Source organism: Micropterus salmoides, unplaced genomic scaffold (assembly GCF_014851395.1).
Source record: "Micropterus salmoides isolate LMB-PRFRI ecotype aquatic unplaced genomic scaffold, ASM1485139v1 Ms_hic_scaffold_10, whole genome shotgun sequence".
Classification (NCBI taxonomy): Eukaryota; Metazoa; Chordata; class Actinopteri; order Centrarchiformes; family Centrarchidae; genus Micropterus; species Micropterus salmoides.
This window is the reverse complement of record NW_024040041.1, coordinates 29,407,943-29,426,339: the sequence shown is the minus strand read 5'-3', so window position 1 is coordinate 29,426,339 and position 18,397 is coordinate 29,407,943. Positions and strand designations below refer to the sequence as shown.

General features: G+C 41.1%; 1 protein-coding gene and 1 long non-coding RNA gene across 2 annotated transcripts in view; both read right to left on the bottom strand.

Moving 5' to 3' along the window:
• The window catches only part of LOC119894743, a 53,663-nt gene that overhangs the window by 5,868 nt on the left and 29,398 nt on the right, over positions 1–18,397 (bottom strand). The gene's annotated exons all lie outside the window — the stretch shown is intronic.
• LOC119894737 (noggin-like) lies at positions 10,017–11,339 on the bottom strand. Its single transcript, XM_038707398.1, is given in 2 exon segments — positions 10,017–10,614; positions 10,617–11,339. Coding segments are annotated over 2 exon segments (657 nt in total). The 5' UTR covers positions 11,062–11,339; the 3' UTR covers positions 10,017–10,402.

Genomic DNA, 18,397 nt, shown 5'->3' with positions numbered 1-18,397 from the left:
TGGAAACCCGCACTCCAGACTAGCAGCACTTCTTTCCACTCCATGGCTGGGTGATAAATCTGTAGACTTCCATCCTCTGCCGCCTGCCTTCCTTGTTCCTCTCTTTTATAAGCTTTCTTCTTCTCTCTGTGTAGAGGCAGCAGTAGGTTGTTTTCCTTACAAAAGCATGAAGAAAAGACTGAAGGCCAGAGGGTTTGAGAGTTTGAATCTGCAGCAAAACTGAATAAAATCAGCACAAGAAAATGTCCTTGAGCAAAAAACAGTACCTCACATTTATAAATGCCGTGTAGAAGTGCAGATGTACACATTACCTATTTTATCTTGTTGTTAACTAGTACACAAACAGAAATGTAAAAACGCCAATTTTCAGTTTAAGGAGGAAGTACACACTAAACTCTTTCGTGACAAACAATAACTACAGAAATGCCTCAAACACCAAATCTATGTAGTGTGAGTATTAGACCCACAAGGTCAAATGTGAGATACTTGTCAGTCAGGTTTTCCTTTTAAGTAACTGTGATATACACAATAAATAAATGTATCTTTGTGAAATACAAATTTGCTTAAATCTCACTGCTGAAATCTGGGATGATGCCTAAAGTAGGGACCCGTCCTGCCCATAAAACATACAGTATTTACGTGACATGTTTGTGCAGCACCTTGACAGAATGCAATTATATCAGCAACCCACAGGCGTGTTAATGATGGTGCTCTGTAATCAGGATGGAGACGTGAAGTTGGTTCAGTCTCAGTCTCTGGTGCTAGAGGGGTTTTGCTCCTGATAACCTTTGTTTTATGAACTTTTGGGAATCCTTATGAGCAAGGCTGCCAAAACTGTTGTCGCAGGCATTTATAATATTTCTCACTCTGTGACAACCACATAGTTAAACTCTCAGCAGTGATGTGCCATGTCCGATGTCCTTTGGAAGTTTCTGGTCAAACTTAACACGTTTATCTACTTCCTTTTTCCCCTCTTCACTTTTTGTTGCAACATTACCACCTGCCCCTGCAGCAAAACAGCACATAGTTAGAGTAGTCTGTCAGCAGCATGAGTTATTCTAGCAAGCTAAAACTGGGTAATCACTTAAGCTTACTTCACACTACACGATTTTTATCCCGATCGGCGAGCTCGGCGACCGTCAGGCTGTGATCGGGAGTAAATCAGCGGTTGATCGGCGGTCGTCAGTCGTTATGTGTGAACTACTCAACGGCGCATCAAAACGGCTCCCCGACACATCACTGCCACATCGCTGACGTCTGCCAGATATCTAGCATGCCAAATATCTGGAGAAGTCGTCCGACTCCACATCCACATCCAGCTAATGACAGCAGGCAGCTGGCGGAGCAGGCAGCTACTTTTTCACCGCAAAAAACACCTTTTACTCACCTCCAGCTCTCTCTGTAGCTCAGACAATCCCTGCTACCTGCAGTGTGCTAATCCATTCTTTCACCCATATTCTTTGTCTTTATAATTGGTATCTTTATAATAACAAACAACAGCTGTTTCATATGTAGGTTCGCGTAATTTCCCGTTTCACATTTCAGGTGTGTTTTCTTGACAAAACATGGTTTGGAGACCAGCAGTCTGGTGACACAGCCGCTGTCAGCTCGTGTACAGTCACCTAGTGTGAACGGCACAACGACTTCAAGACTCCCATCACAAGACGGCAAGTTGTGTAGTGTGACGCTGAAAGTCGTGTAGTCTGCACGAGCCTTTAGGCGGAAAGGATGACATGCAAGCTAGCGAAAGGCCCATGATGCCAAGCAAGCACAGCTACTACCCTGTCTCAAAGTTTTAGAAGGGCTACATTTTACAAAAATCTTCAGTCCTTCGTACAGCATCCATCCTACCAGAGCGGGACTCCCGGCAGACCTGGACATGATACAAAGACACAGAATGTGGCTGCCAACACACAGAGTAGTGATGCTTCTCAAGCTCCCACATATTAAGCATTCTAAATTCCTGTATAACCAAGTTGAACGTCTTTGAACAACACTTGGAGTGTATCCATGTACTGTTCAATGCCTAGAGAAAAGAGAGAAAGATTCAGCTGAGCCCATCCAGGAAAGCTGCCAAACATATCCCCATGTTCCCAAACCAGACACCTCACCCCCCATCATCCTAATGATGCCAGGAGTCCCAAGTAACGTGAATTGTCCTGAACCATCCTGAACCAAAACCTCTCGCTAAGTATGAAGACCTTAAAACAAGATTCTAGTTACAAAACAAATCCAGCAATATGGGAAGCTTCCAGCTTCCAGCTTCCTCCTGGATATTTGGTTGCTTCTCATGATTCTTTCTTACTAATTTTACATCCTGTTTTTTTTGCTTTTATTAACAAAAAGGTAGTGAATGAAAGACTCATTTGAAGGAGCGATCAGAAGAAATCTCTGACTTGATTCAAACCAATGCTGTGGTTATACCGTGGACCATAAATGTGTATGTGTAAAAGGAATTTGTCGCATAATTATTATAATTACACAATATAATTGAAAATCCTTTAGGCACTGATTGACTGAATGACTCTGACCATTAATTACACATTACAAAAACTTACATTTGCAAATCTAGAAGTGTGTACAACTCTGGGAAAAACACTGCTGTCCAATTCCAAATGTGATGTGTGATTAAACAGCTACATGCTGGTTTTTAATCACTCTGCAACCATCCTGTAGAGATCTCCTTTGGACCTCAAGTTTGATCCGATATCATGTTGTTGTTGGTATCAAGTGAATACTGAATGGTATTTTAGGAACATGAAAAAATATCAACAGAGCAACACTCCTTGGTATTGCTTTCTGTTATTGTCAGTGAGGATAAATCAAAATGAGGCAGACCTGGAACCAATTTGCAGAGATCCTGCTCTATGTCTGAGAGTCTCAAAGACCTCCAGAAATGATCTCTTTGGATACTTTACATCTGATCAAAGCACATGTGAAAGAGAGTGAATTAATAAATAACCTTAGGTGGTTTGTTTATTTCTGCAAGATGACAGAACGATAGGAAAGACTTGGCATGCACTCGGAGAACGGGTAAACCTGAATATGCTCAAGGCTTGAGAGGTGCCAGTGGAGTGGGGGGTGGGGGGGGTGGGGGTGGGGGGGGGGCAAGGAGGGGGTGCTTTAGAGACACAGGAGAGGAATGATGGACGGCTCACACGCCAGCCATTGTGAGAAAATGATAGCAAGGTGCCGCCAACTGAGGCAGTGTGGCAGCCAGCCAAAGCCCTGGGAGAACAAAGGCCCAGGATCCTTGTGTGTGAGTGAGTGCTGGCCTGCCCGCGGAGCCCCAAACCTTCATATTTACATGCGACGCTCAAGAGTTAATTGCAGTGAATTCCTGTGCTGGGTGCAAAGTGGGGGTGGGTTTAATTTTACATAACAAACAGTGTTTCTACTCATTCCTCTCCGTTTCCAAGGAACTTGAACGATGCAAAAAGGCTTTTGCGAATCACACAAACAAAACTCTCAAATTATTAATTAGTTGTTTTTTTGTTGGGTTTTCTTTTAAAAAGAAGCAATTTTTAAAGTTTTATTATAAAGACTATTATGGTGCAAAAACAAATGGAAGCAGTAGGTTAATATCTACTAATATTTCGTTTATATAGTTGGGGTTATCATGGTGCATTTCGTCTTATAAACTACAATGGTGGCTTCCCCCGAGAAAACATTAAAGTTCCACACATTCCTCCAATTACCCTGTGTGTTTGGGAAAAATATTTGTATTTGATTCAGCTTCTCTGAAATGTTAATGTGCGCGCTTTCAGCTGCAGGAGAGCTAAGAGGCCCCTTTAACAAACTAGACCTCATCCTCACAGTAGTTGATGGACAGGAGCCAAAATGTGTCAGGGTTGCTACAGTTCCTGATCTTTCGTAAACGAACAGTGCCCTCTCGACTCTCTAGACTTGGCAGAGCTGGCCCATACACATCAAAGTAGGGTCTGACCTTGCATACCAGATGCGGTTTGGATTAATGAGCTCTGGACATCAAACAGCAGGATCACCCCCCCAAGTCATCAAACCCAGCTTGGTGAAATTTACAGCTTACAAAAATGCAGGAAAAATCAACATCAACCTTGCCACGCATCTCAGTTTGAACATCATGACCAGGACAGGACCATGATATTTCAAAAGCCTCCAATTATCTGATGTGTGGGAGAGCACAATGAACTGGGCCACATGCCAAACAGCATCCTTTACCAAACAAATAAAACTTTTGACAGGACATGTCTGCCTTTACAAACTGTTCATGCGGTGCAGCAACAGACGCTTCTCATAGTCAGTGTTGACTGATTTCTTTTACCTAATTTAGCAAATAACGTTCAGAAGGCACAAGTGTTTAGAGCTCTTTTCAACGGCCATACTCAAAGGTGGGGTGAAAAGCCCCAAAGTCACAGTTACATTTGAGAGGCAGGAACCAGAGAATGTTTGGCATTTTGTCACACTTTTTGCTTGAAAAATAACGATTTGGTTATCACAATTATTATTTTTCTGCCAGCTAATACACTAAACATTTCAGCTCAACAAATAATGAATGGTACTGAGCGTCCAATAGACCCCAATGGCTGACTGTGAGCTTGGTGTTTCAGAGCCCTTAAACTGCTTTGTGCACCCGATATTCTGCCCTCACTATGCATGTAGGTGCACAGCTATGCAGTGAGCTAAAGTTTGCTTTAAACAACGATGGACAACAGATTCTATGATAGTGATTACAAATCAGAAAAAGATGAGTTAGGCCAAAGGTACTGTTTTGTTTTGTTAAACCAGTTTCCTTGTTACTGTACTGTAACTGCAAAATTAGAAGACCAAAGTAGAAACAAGAAACAAAGTATCAAAACAACATTAAATCCTCATGGGAAGTACAACACATTAATTAATCTAGTAAACATCCACAAAAGTAAAAGTAAAAAGAGGAAAACAGTCAGCCGAACAGTGAATAAACAGTTACTTACAAGGTTGTATTAGCAAAACATTACCCTCAGACAGCTGGGAAAATGCTAGCTTGGTTAGTCGCAGAAAAACTAAATCACAAAACAGCTATAGCAAAAAGAGTACAATGCAGATAAAACAGGAATTTGGGGAGTAGATTAAAGATACTTGTGAATATTTGCTTGGTCACAGATCTGACAAGATGGTGGATGTAACAATGTCAGTTAAACAGGGACGGCTATAGAGCCGTGCCAGTACACATAATTGAAACCAACTGCTGGTGGCAGAACACCCCAAGGTCACACTCGACAGGAGTACAAGTATAATTTTGTATTTGACAAAAAGGAGGAGGAAGAAATGGAGGGGGAAAATGAGGCTTTAACCCAGCGACAGGTTCATATCTGAGCTGTGTGAACAACAGAAACAGCTGTTCCAACTGGACTGAACACCTGCCTTCATTCAGGGACGTTCCCTGAGGCCTACAGCCACAGCTGGACATCTGGACAGTGAATGAAAGCAACTACTTTATATTTGATCATATTGACAGATGTACGCAGACAAATCGCTCAGGTCATTAAAAGCAGGGTTTGTCTTTACTGACAAGCTGTGAAATACTAATGAATTGTAAGTTAAAATGAGTAAGATTTGCATTTGTGCGTGCTTGGTCGACTTCTTTTTTTCATCCTTCTGAATGATGTCCGATGCAGGAACACAGCAGACACAACACAAAGTGTCCTAAATATTTTGGAAATGTATAAAGGCACTCATCTCATCTCAAGTCCACGGTTTTATAGACCATCTAAAGAAATTATTCAAAGTAAATTCTTGCTCTTTGTAGGAAAGGTTAATGACATGAAATCAGGAGAAATGAAAACTACTTCCTCAGCAATTGTTCTGTAACTAAGAACTTTAAGAGAAATGCATAAATCATTATAATTCCAGTAGGTTATTATCTAAACTTTAATATTGTTAATGTCCTTAATTTTCTGCCATTTTGTCTCAAATGTGACTTTAAATGCCTATACATTTTGTACATATACACCCATTTTCTTATTTACTTTAATGAAGCGTACACTTACATCTGCAGCTCAAGTCTTTCTCAACAGATGGAGTCACGTCTTTACTTTAGTCATGTGATGACAATTTAATAACGGCGGTATCACAATGACAACTGAGCAAAACCCACCTGCTGAGGAAGACCATGGCATACAGACAAAAGCAAATTTCTTTGGTCATGTCTGTGTCATGTCACCATATTTAACAAACGTTTCCCACAGATAAACTTAACATAGTATCGTTTGAAATTCCAGAGCTTGTCTAGTAACGCCAAGAATTTGAAAGACGTTTGAGTTTGCAAACAGACTTTTTTTTTTTTCAGAAATAATGAACCATTTCACTTCCAAAGTAAAGACCTTTTTATAAGATGCAAAACCGAAGCAAGTGGATGAGAAATAGCTGCATTCTCTTCCCTTTTAAATTAAGTTTGTGAAAATAAAAATACATCGTCTACTTTGAATCTGTTCTGTTTAAATGATGGATGAGTCACACAACAGAACAATTTCTCTTGCCAGTCAAAACTTTCTCTGGGCTACCAGCTTTAATCACGGCATAAAAGTACAAAGCTTTGTGTGTCATATTATTATGAAGCTGTGGTCCAAGTAAAGTGGTGAACTCGTATTGAGAGCTTTCAAACCTGATCATTACAGCACATCCTTTCATGTGCTGAACTGTTTAACAGCATTATTTGAAATTTGTCATTTTCGTTGAGTAAACACCACTCGGCAGTCTGACTCTAACTAAACTAAACTTGCACGCTCGGCTTGTTAATGTATTCAGAATGAACGTGCCACAAAGGCTACCTTTGGTCTATTAATGAGCCAGTCAAAATTATTAAAACTAATTTTATCATCTGTAATGAAAAATGAACAAATTGTGTTTGATATTGTTGGCAAAACTAACAAGGAGAATTCTGCTTTGATCAGGAAAATATCTGAACCCTGTAGGAGAATTTAATCAGCAACAAGGTTTTGGCTTCAGAATATCTCATAGAAAAAAAAGAAAGCTGATTAGGTTAAGGGGGGAGGGGGAGTAGAGAAGCAATAAAATGAGCCCATACCCAAAGAGATCATTAAGTTAATGGATTACTGGTGGCTAAAAACATTACACTGCAGAGATCTGCGGACAGCCGAGGCAGACGAGCACCACGCTGAGCGACGACGCTGAGAGCTGAGAGCCAACTCAGAAGTGACGAAGGGCATTAGCAGCCCTGCATCCTCCAGTCTGCAGCTGGTATTAGCAGGCACCGAGCGCTCTGTCAACACGTATTACTCCACACACAAATCATCTGACCGGCGTCAGCAGTTTGCCTGCACTACAGCAGGAACACTGAGGGGAAGACAGATAATAACTTTAGAAAGGAATAACTTGCGTTTCTCAGATGTGATAAGAAACATGCGGCAAAAGCTTGAGAATATGGTTGTAGAAATAATCAGACAAGATCTTAAAGGTTTACAGTGGGCTGGATTCACAAGCAAATAGAATAGGCTGGGCAGGACAACTGTTACTGTTACAAAATCAGGTTGAAATATGTTAGAAAGTAGAAGTTATAAGAAATTATTATATGATTTTTCAGGGCCAGCTGTTAGCTGTCCAGCCTTTTATCCTTCTGGGAGCTTTAACACCCGACTTTGAGGTGGATATCCATGGAGCTTGTAAACTGTGAAGCCGGACCATCATGAGCTTTACGCAACAGGACAAACGGTATCGTGGAAAAGACAAGAGGATCACTGTCAAACACCGAGGATCCAACACACATGCATACATTAAAGGCTATTTAGTGTGTTGTTGGTGTTTAAGCTGTGGAGTGGAGATCTTCGCCTTTACATTGCTATCTTGTGACAAGTACAGGGATTTGTCTGCTGCATGTGTACGTGCAGAGCTGGCTCTGAGGCTAAGGAGCATCATTACGGACTAAACACAACTCAAACAAAACACAGGCTTTCTGGTGCCCCACAGTCTACCCAACTGAGGCTCTGGAAGAACAGAGGGAGGGGGAGTTGTCTGTAGTCAGTGAGAGGGGGAAGCAGCTACGCAGAACTCAGACGATTAGAGCAACTAATTTATTGAAACTATTATTTTTTACTTCTTCAAACTTTTACATGACCCACCAATGGCTCCGTCTTTACAAACTCATGTTGATCGGCCAACTCAAACCCACAGTACTTTAGATTTCAGGGGTAGATCCTAAAGTTTCCAAAAACAGAAAAATGTCAGTTTGAATTTTGGGGAAGTGCTAAAAAAATAATACACAAGACATCTACAATATTTCCTTTTGATATGATGGTGCGGCCGTTAAAATTATGGTATCATGTGCCTTTAATGAAGTGTTGGAACCAGCTGATACAGAACATACATGTAAATGTGATGCTGGTGTAACTGTGGAAAACTTTTTTTTTTCTAAAATTTAAAAGAAACTTGAGGGAAGAGTTCAAGTAGAAATGGCTATTATGTGGTGTGGTAGTAAAATGAGAGGAAGGTACCTGCCAAGATGTGAAGCAATCACTGATGTTTGAAGCCAAAGGATGTGTGTTACACAGCGGTGGAAGATCTCAGTAAAAGTTGCATTACCACACCGTGAAAGTTCAAAATTACAAGTCCCGCATTCAGTTTCAAATGACTAAATTGAATGATTCAATATTAATAGCAAAATGATTGTCAAAATTGACATGCAGAGCTGACATATTGTAATATTGTTAATGATTCATTACTATGTAAACAGCAGTGTAATGTTGCAACTGGAGGAGGTGGAGCTCATTTCAACAACTTTATACATTATTCAATCAGTGGTGGAGAATAACTATGTCAGTGAGGTACTTTTTCTGCTACATTATACTTCTACACCACTACATTTCAGAGAGAAATGCTGCACATGATCAGTTTATAAAATGATGTATTGCTATAGGTTCGACCAGCCAAAAGTATATAAAGTAGTTAAATTAGCTTCACTTCAACCAGCTACAACAAATTTGGCTTGCATGTTTATACAACATTACAATAATCCAATAATATTATATCACTGCTGGTTATATAGTACAATTATTTTTGATTCTTTACGTACAGTTTGCTGATAATACTTCTGTACTTTTACTTCAGTAAGAATTTAAATTCAGGACTATTTCTATTATTTTCAATATTGGTATTGCTTTACTTGCTGTAAATAAAGTTATGGATACATCCTTCACTGTTTACTTCAGTCTGTAACACTGTCTCGCATAAATGTTCTTATATTATAATTTTTTTGTTTCCATCTTTGCTGCTAATGGCTCATTGTTGTGCCTTTTCTGGACTCCACTTCAATGGATTGCTTGTCATCCCTCAATAAATTAAGTTTGATAACTAATTGCAACTCTTGTCTTTTTCTGCACGGTCTAAGCTTTAATGAACAGCCTATAGGTTGTCTGATTTACATGAAAATAGCAGTAATTCAAATGTATTATATTTGAATGCTTTCTTAAAGATTCAATAAAAAGACGTGTGGAGCATCAGCCTGTACTTCTCTCTGTGGAGTACAGATCTTCTCCTGAGCTCATCTCCTGCTGGGCTGCAAATGGGGAGGAGGGGCTGTGCAGATGAAAGAGTGAGAACTGTTAGCAGCTGTTGATTCCTTCAATCACTGAATCTCTGCTCCTTCCTTTATCAGCATGTAATGGGTCTGATGTATGACTGACAGTTTTATAATGATTGGATAGTGTTAACTGGAGGCCAGGAGAGAACTGCTGACCACATGTTGTCTATAAATCAATAATTTATATTGGGTTATTGTCTAATATATACAATATCCATCAGAAATATCTACCAAATACCATCTAAATTCTATTGACTGTAGAGTTTCGTAGTGTTAAGCCATACATTGTTATGCAGAGTAAACCAGACATGATGGTGCTGTGTATAAGTGCTTGATTGTAAAAGTACATGATGCCTGAACTAGCATGAGAAATGTATTTCTGTATTTCTGCGCTCTGTGGCAGGTGTCTTAAAAGTATCCAATCATTCAGACTGGGTTTGAGTGATCAAAACAAGGAAAAACATTTACAGTCATTTCAGCGTCTTTTATTGTACGAATATAAAGAATAAATAGCACATTTCCTTAATTTACAGGATAAAACAAGTCACCGATACACGGCAGTAACATTAATCCACATTGAATTCTGAGGTTGATCTGCTTCATCCAAATATGGAAAACAGCAAGTCCTTAGGTGGCTCTATGCGCCATATCTCCATAAATACAAAATATATAACCAATATTCTCCACAAATAAAGTAGGCTCTGGTTAGAATAATACTGACTTTGTACAGGGAGCTATATATAACTGCATGTCACCGCATATACAGAAAAATACATTCCTACACTGGGTAGTGCACGTGAAAAAAGAATCACCAAAATAATGAGCTTATAATTTATCTTTTGAGTCTTTTTAACTTGAACAGGAGCATTTGCAGTCTTTGATGATCGGGTACTGAACCGGTATCCACGCGCATTTGAGTGCCCCTTTCTTCGGTAGGCATCTCCATCTCAGTATCGTCAGGTGGGTCGAGTTTGCAGGTTTACACACCATCCCCTCCGGAACCGAACACGACCTTTTGCTCAGGCAGCTGCCCACCCGCACGAATCGCGGCCAGAACCTTTGCCCAAGTCGGTCCACGTGTACACGACCGGGCAGAAGGAGTACGCCCACAGCCACTGCTGCAGCCGCCGCTTCAGTTTCTTACTGGGCTTGTGCTTCTTGCCGAACTGGACGTCGAAATCCAGCGCTCTGATTTCTTTCGGCAGTACTCTACCGGGCTTTTGGATCTCAAAGTCATCGAGCTCGTCGTTCCCGGTGTATTTGTCCTCCACGGGCGGTAAAATAGACAGAAAGCGGCTGTTAAAGTCTCCCAGGACGCTCTTCAGCTCGGTCTCGTTAAGGTCCCGCTCCTTGGGGTCGAAGACGGGGTCTGGGTCCTCCTTTAATTCCACAAGTGGCAGACTGTCACTCGGGATGGGGCGGAGAAGCAAGTAGTGCTGACAAATCCCCCTGTCCATCAGAAGTCCGAGGGAGAGCACCAGCAGATACATGGCTACAGAATGATCCATGTCCGTCCAGTGGTGATATCAGTGCGCACAGGGAGCTGCTAAAAGGCCACTTTCTTGTGCGCAATTACGCGTGAGCGGTATCCAAACCTGCGTCTTGAGTGTCCCTTAAAATTCAGTTTCCCATGATAAAAATCCGTGAAAGAAATAAAAAAGTTCGTCAGTTGCGGCATCAGTGGAAACACTTTTTTATGACAAGCTGCAAGGCAAAGCTCAGATCTCTCCTAGGGCTCCGTGCGCGCGGGCTCGGCATGGTGCTCGCGTTATCTCCTCCACAGAAAAGCGCTGAGCGTCACCCGCGACCTCCGTTATATTCTCCTCACGGTGCGTGACGTAATTCGTGCGCCCCTCTTGAATGTTGGGTTTGTTGTCTAGGAGGAGATCCCCAATACCTCCTTCTTCCACCGCACTGAAGGGGGTGGCGGAGGGGGAGGCGGGGGTTTGCCGGGAGAGGAGACGCCCCCTGTCGGTTTTCCAGACTTCCTTAAATAAGTCTCACAGTGGGAATGATTGTGGAAGTCTTTCATCTGGAGAATCCTTCTGCTTGAACCTCAGTATAAAGCACCCAAAGGTTCCACAAGAGGCCCCGCAGCATCCCAGAACATCCAAAACGTCTTGTAAAAAACAATAACTTGGAACAATAACTATAAATTTTGAGGCACTTCCATTTCCATTCCAGCTTCTCCATATTGTTATCATTTATACCACAGTTCTCCACTGCCTTTATATGACTGCTATAGTTAACAATTTCTTAAAAAAAAAATACAATATGATTAATTTATAAATGTACAATGTAAGTATATTGTAGTTGAAATCAGCTCCCTCACCACATTAATGTCAATGCTGCTTATGTCAATGGATCAGAAATAGTAATCCACTGATAATGTAACACTGACAGTGGCCATACTTTCACTTGATTACTACATTTTTACGAGTTCTACTAATAAGGAGTATTTTCACATTGTGGTATTACACTTTTATTGGCCCCGCCTTTCGCCCGATGTCAGCTGGGATTGGCTCCAGCCAATGAATCCTGTACCCAGGATAAGCGGTTGGTGATGGATGGATGGATGGTATTACACTTTTAAGTAAAGGATCGGCATATTTCTTTCACCACTGGTAAAAAAAAAAAGTGTAGTTTAATTTAGTTTAGACAACAGGCTTCATTTGGTTCAGAGGTCCTGAAAGCTTTTAGAACACAGAGAGACCACCACAGATGCTCAGATCTGAAAGTTGCTCTTCTTTAACTGGGAACTTTTTTGGTAATTTAAGTCAAATTTAACACTAATGACCACAGATTTAATCAAAGGCAAGGATCAGCAAAAATCAGCTTGACGCCAACCTGATTTTTATTTTTAGATGCAAAAAAATTATTGATTAAAAAAAAAAAAATAAGAGGGTTCAAGGAGTGTCATATTAAGACATTTATTTTTCAATTAGCATAAACTTAAATATCTAGCCATAATAATTTAACTAAGTCAGAGATTAAATCTCCTTTAAGCCATTGATAAGCAGCAACCTGCCAATGGGTCAATCAAACTCATGCTATGCAGCCAAACAATGTTCCCACTAAACTTAAATTATTGTAATGATCACAAAGTTTTTTAAAGACGCCAAATATGTCTGGCTGAAATTTGTGGATATGCATGTAAAATGACTCGCAAGACATGTAAAATATGATTTTACTTTTGAAAAAACTGACTTTAAAGTCTGGGTTTTGAACATTTCACTCAGTGTAAACATCATACTACTTCAATAAAGAGCTGAAACAAGCTGGTACAGAATATGATACTGTCAAACAAGATAAGATCATCAGCTACCTGAAAGCACCAGAACTTAAGGGGACACACACAAAGAGAAAGCTGTACGTTAAGGAGATAAATTTCACTTGTTTCCATTTTGTTCACATATTTCTTGATGAAACAAGACACACTGCAAATGAAACAAGCAAAGTTTTTGAGGAACGGCACAATTTACAGCCTGAAAATGAGATTAAGTACACTTTTTGCAGTGTATTTACTGCTTATGTCCAACTGAAGTGGGACAATATTTCTGCCTGTAACGGTGCCACAGCGAGCCTCTCAATAAGGCCAGCCAAATTAGCTCCCAAATAAACAACGCTCACTAACCAGCAGCCATGGAAAGTATCACAATTTGCAAACCTGTCTAAACTCATGCTCAGAGAATCATTCTTTGAAAAATAATTTAATGGAAGAACTTAGCCAGCTGCTACATCAGCCATAAACCATCCGCTTTAGATAAATGCATCTCTGTTTCATTTTGAATGAGCTAATTCACACAAGCACTTGAGCACACGACTCATTTAGTTTACGGTGAAATGATGGTGAAAAGTCTGGAAAATGTCACCTTTATATTTTTCATCTGACCGGCACGTATCATAAAGTATCACTCCCAAAAATGCCTGACAGATAGGATAAATCCAGAGCATTCACATGCAGGATGGCTGCAGGGTAAACTCCTCACACATAGAGATACGTGCAAAACTAACTTCAGCCTCTTAAACAGCATTCAAGAAATCATTGACATTTAAAGCATAATGCCATTAAAGATGAAGAGCAATCACTTATTTTCTTTTTAGCAAATTTAATTTAAGCAGTTGAACTTACTTGCTGTGCTAAATCGCACGCTTGGAAGAAGTTTCTAAATGAAACTGGCATGTTAAATAATATTTCACACGCTGGAATATTTCATTTCTAATGTGGCTGCATGGTCCAAATATGGTTCTCATTAAGTGTCATCAGGATTGCCAGGCTCATTTAACGCTGAGTTGTTTTTGTTTCTTCTAATCCCTTCCTACTGTTTTACCACAGGAACATTTTGATAGTGAAATATTCCTGCTTGAAAAGACAGGCTACTTGAGACAGACGCCTGCTTAATTGAATAGTTTTTTTTATTCTTGAGTTAACCAAACACAGTTCCCTTTGGCTAATAAACCGGCCGATGTAATGACCTTTTTTTCGCGGGGTCTGGTTCTTGAGAAGACTTTTAAACCTGCGCTTAAGGATATGCGTTCAAAATGAATCCCCTTGTTCGAGCCGTGCACAGGTCATTGTAGCCTTCCCTGCTGATTTCTCATTTAGTGAGGAAAAGCAGACTTCTCTCTTGGCAGACACCTTCAGCGCTGGTACCAAGAAAAGGCACGCTCAGGTAGAAACACACACACAACAGAAAGGACTCAATGATTCTGATATCTTTTATCCATGCAGGAGCAAACCACAAAGACCCGAGGTATTTAGAAAGTCTGCTTCGGGAGTCATTTCTTGATACGAAATCATCCAAGCACAGTTTTGAGGCGTGATATCCTTGATATCTGCAGTGGTTCCGTGCAGGGGGTTATCAATGACAGAGAGCAGCTCCAGTGTCATTCAGAAAACACAAAGCACCTTTTACATGCTTTATCTCCCTCTGCACGCTGTTTCACACCTTGGGCTAATTGAGGCCACGTTGCCAAGCTGAATACACACTGACATGAAGTGGGTGCTATTCTGTTTACTCTGGCACTCGGGAGGTGTGCAATTTGCTCGTTTGTTTAGCACTTTTTTCCATTCCTCTGCAATCCAAGAGCACACAATCACAATAATCACTCCTGCTGTGAGCTTAATTAAAATTAATTGCTACTCTGACCACTGACCATGAGCTGGGTGGGAGATTTACATTCTTGCAAATCACACTATTTTGGTCCCATTTCAGAAATTAAGGACTTTGTTACCCATCTATGCATCAACCTGAAACATGAAAATCCAACTGCCTTCTGTTTAGCGACTTATTTTCTGAAGATTGTTAAAATGTTCGTGTATAGGTTTCATTTTATTCATATTTTTAAGATTTCTAAGGCGAGGCAGTAAGATTTTTTTTATTCAAATAACAGTTTTATACTCTTTATAACTCTGGACCTCAAATAATATATTATTCAAATGAGCCCTTTATGTTGAATCTATATAGAGTCATCTTCAGGTTGTACAGAACACTCGGCTTTTAACAAGCCCTATAATTAGCACATTTAGCTCATTTTTTCCCACAGGTTGCAGAGTTGATGCTTAAAGCCTGGTGTGAGTGTGTGTTCCTTCCATTCCTCCATAAAAGTTTTCACAGACAGAAACTCTGCATGCAAACAAAGTCATTAAACCAAGCCTCAGAACAAAGTACACAGCGATTACTCAGGAGACTGAATTTGTATTTAGGTGTACAGGTGACAGACGATCAGTATAATATATGTGAAAAAAAACCTATAAACGTGATAGTGCTCCTCTTTGTTAGTTTAGGGATTCTTCGGGAGAAGCTGAAAAAACATTTTTCTGCCTTCAAATAACCTACAAAACTAAAGACCTTGAGAGATTACACGGTTGACAGGATTCAAATCTGCACTGCTAGTCAGGTATTAAGAGTCACACAATTTAAAGTACAAGTACACAAATGGGTCAACTGGTGGCATTGTAACAAGTATTTTGGTTGTAACTCCTGAACTGTGACTTCTTTTAAATGTTTTCCCCTTTGGCTCATTGTGCGTACTTATTTTCCTTTCTGCATAATCATTTTTCCAGTATCTTGAATTTTATTGATAAAACATTGGAGTTGATCTAAATAAATAATTCAAAATTTTACACACAGTGTAGACTTCCCAGATTACAACTAATACCAAGAATTTTGATAACCCACATTATTTAGCTGTTAAAACACATTTAGATCCAACATTAGACCATGAAAAAGTGCTGCCCCCTCGTTAATTTCAATGGGACCGCTGCATTGGCTCAGCAGGGGTGCAGACACGGAGGGCTCCAGCAAAAAAACAAAAGTTTGTCCAGGAACCTTTGCAAGCCACTGCGGTGGGCGATGAAATACATGCAAGCCCACATTTCTGGTAGATTCTGTTCACCTGCAATTGTCGATGACAATACAGAGTTGTAACAAGTCTTACAAACTATGCTGTTTTACATGTTCTGATAAGCCTGGAGACTCAGATCTGTTACTCAAACTGGACTTCTTAGATCATATTTCATCATGTCACTACCTGAAGCAACACGCCCCCACCAACAAAGCCATTCATATTTTTTAACGAGGGGTTTTCTGTCAGTGCCCACTAACGTGTGGGATGGACTTTTGGTTTCAATCGAAAGCACTACCATGAGGACAATTTTAATTACTTACTTACTAATGATTTAGAGCTTTCAACCAAGTTTCACAGTCTTCATTCAGGAACCAGAGTTGGCTCCGGGATTATAACCAAACTGTCCATTTTCATTTACTTGACACCTCTGTAACACCTCTGTCCAGGATTTTAATAGTGAAATTTTGCTGTGACACACAAGCAAAGTCTATGGTGAAGCTACGCAAAGAGGAAAAAAAAACAACAACTTTTAAACATTTGATAGTAAAACCTCTATTATCACAACTGGTGACAAGTCTAACGTCACTGGCAACTGTCAGATTGTAACATCTTGGATGTTCTATTTTTGGAAAGTGATTTAAGTTTATTGTCAGTGTCAGATTATTGTCCCGTAGATGTGGAGTCCATTAATGTCCACTTGCAGGTACAAACAGTCTCACTGAGAGTCAGTTGTAATTCAGGATCCTCATCGGCTTGCACTGGTCAAACCTTGGTCAGGACTAATACTAACCTGACTACTGACCTGGACTAACTATAGTCCAGGTCAGTAGTTTAAGATCAGCCTTTATTTTACTGGAATCAAAGTATATACTTGGGTTCTTGATGGATGATTCAGCACTCCATCAACCAGCAATGTGATATGAAGCCTGCCGTCCAGCAGAGACACACAGCAGGCGTCTGCTGCAGCTAGCAGGGCATTTAGCGCATTTCAGCGGCCTGCCGAAGCTGAGGCGTTGATACCCACATGGCGATCTGGCTGGATTCCTACAGATCATCAGAAGCCAAAGCTGCAGCCATGCCATAGGCTCCTGTGAATGAGCGAACAGGCCAGGAGTCAGAGCGTAGTGGTGGTGGCTGTGGGGGGATGACGGGAGGTCGCGGTGTCTCCAACCCCTACAACACAGACGGCTGTTTGTGCCATGCAACCCCCCCCCCCTCGCACCCACCCCACCTTGGTCTCAAACTCTCAGCTCCTAATTCACACTTCATAAATCAAGATGACCTGTCCTCATGTGAATTCATCTCTCTCTGTGGTGGATAATAGTGGTGCTATTGTTCCATCGCGAGGATTCATTTCAGTGACATAAACTATCCCCGGGGCCGATGTACAGCCTTGATAGCTATAGCAGCTTCTGGATGTCCACACGGAGACGTCACGGACTGAAATTGCAGTCCTCCATGTCAGGCCATGTCTGGTTGGTTATATTTTCAACTCCTCTGGCAGCTAAAATAGTTCCAAAAATAAGAACACTAATTGGCCAGTGTTTATTTCTGTATGGGAGAAATACTCTAAGTGTTTTTAGCAGGTTGTTTGTGGCACGATGGTTTAACAGTCGGGGCTCTCTGGGAGGTACGGCTCAGTCCACTGAATGGAAAAAGAGCCGACTCTCCCCTTTTTTTAATAAATAAGGTCTTTTATACAAAAATTGGTAATACAGTATAGTTGTGTGTGAGGCTGGCAAGGCAGCGTGTGACATCATGAGTGTTGACTCATGAGCAGATGAGTGATGCACACTGAGCTTTTTGCCTCCTCTCAAACTCATGTTCAGTGCCACAGAAACAGCAGTAAAGCCTCTCTCTACTTCTGTCTGTCCCCCGTCTCTCTCTCTCTACAGCTTAGGGGGATGGGTGGGGGGGGGTCTGGTAATGAAGCAAGTGTTCCTATGTGTTGCGAGGGGGCTGTCAGCTCTACACACAGCAGACTTCTGTCACCTGTTGCCACCAGCGGGAGGTTCGGGCGACAGGCGTGGAGCCAAGCCTGGCGGCCAGTGGCAGGGCCCTGGCTCCACCTATAGACAGCTCAGCGGGGTGATTTACTCTGCCTCCATGCCGAGGTGTCTACGGACACTCGTGTATACAGTTATAGCAGCAGCGGCATACAGCCAGGCCAATGTCTGAGTTTTTACACCACTGCGTCTCATGTTGACATGAAACAAAGTGCGGCGTTCATTTTTGGATAGTTTGGCACAGTGACAAAAATGTAATGGATGGCACAGCTAATTAGGTCTTTCTTCACTGAATTAGGTGGGGATAAGAAACTCTGCATTCAGTATTGAGTAAGGACAGTTATACGGTTCGGTCTTCTTCAAACTAATTTGTACGGCGTGTCGGCGGACCACATCTAAACGAAAAAGTGTTAGCTGTAACAAATGGCCGTGCCTGAAAGCGGCCATCATAGCCTCGTCCTGGTTGCATCACACTGCCTCCCTCTAC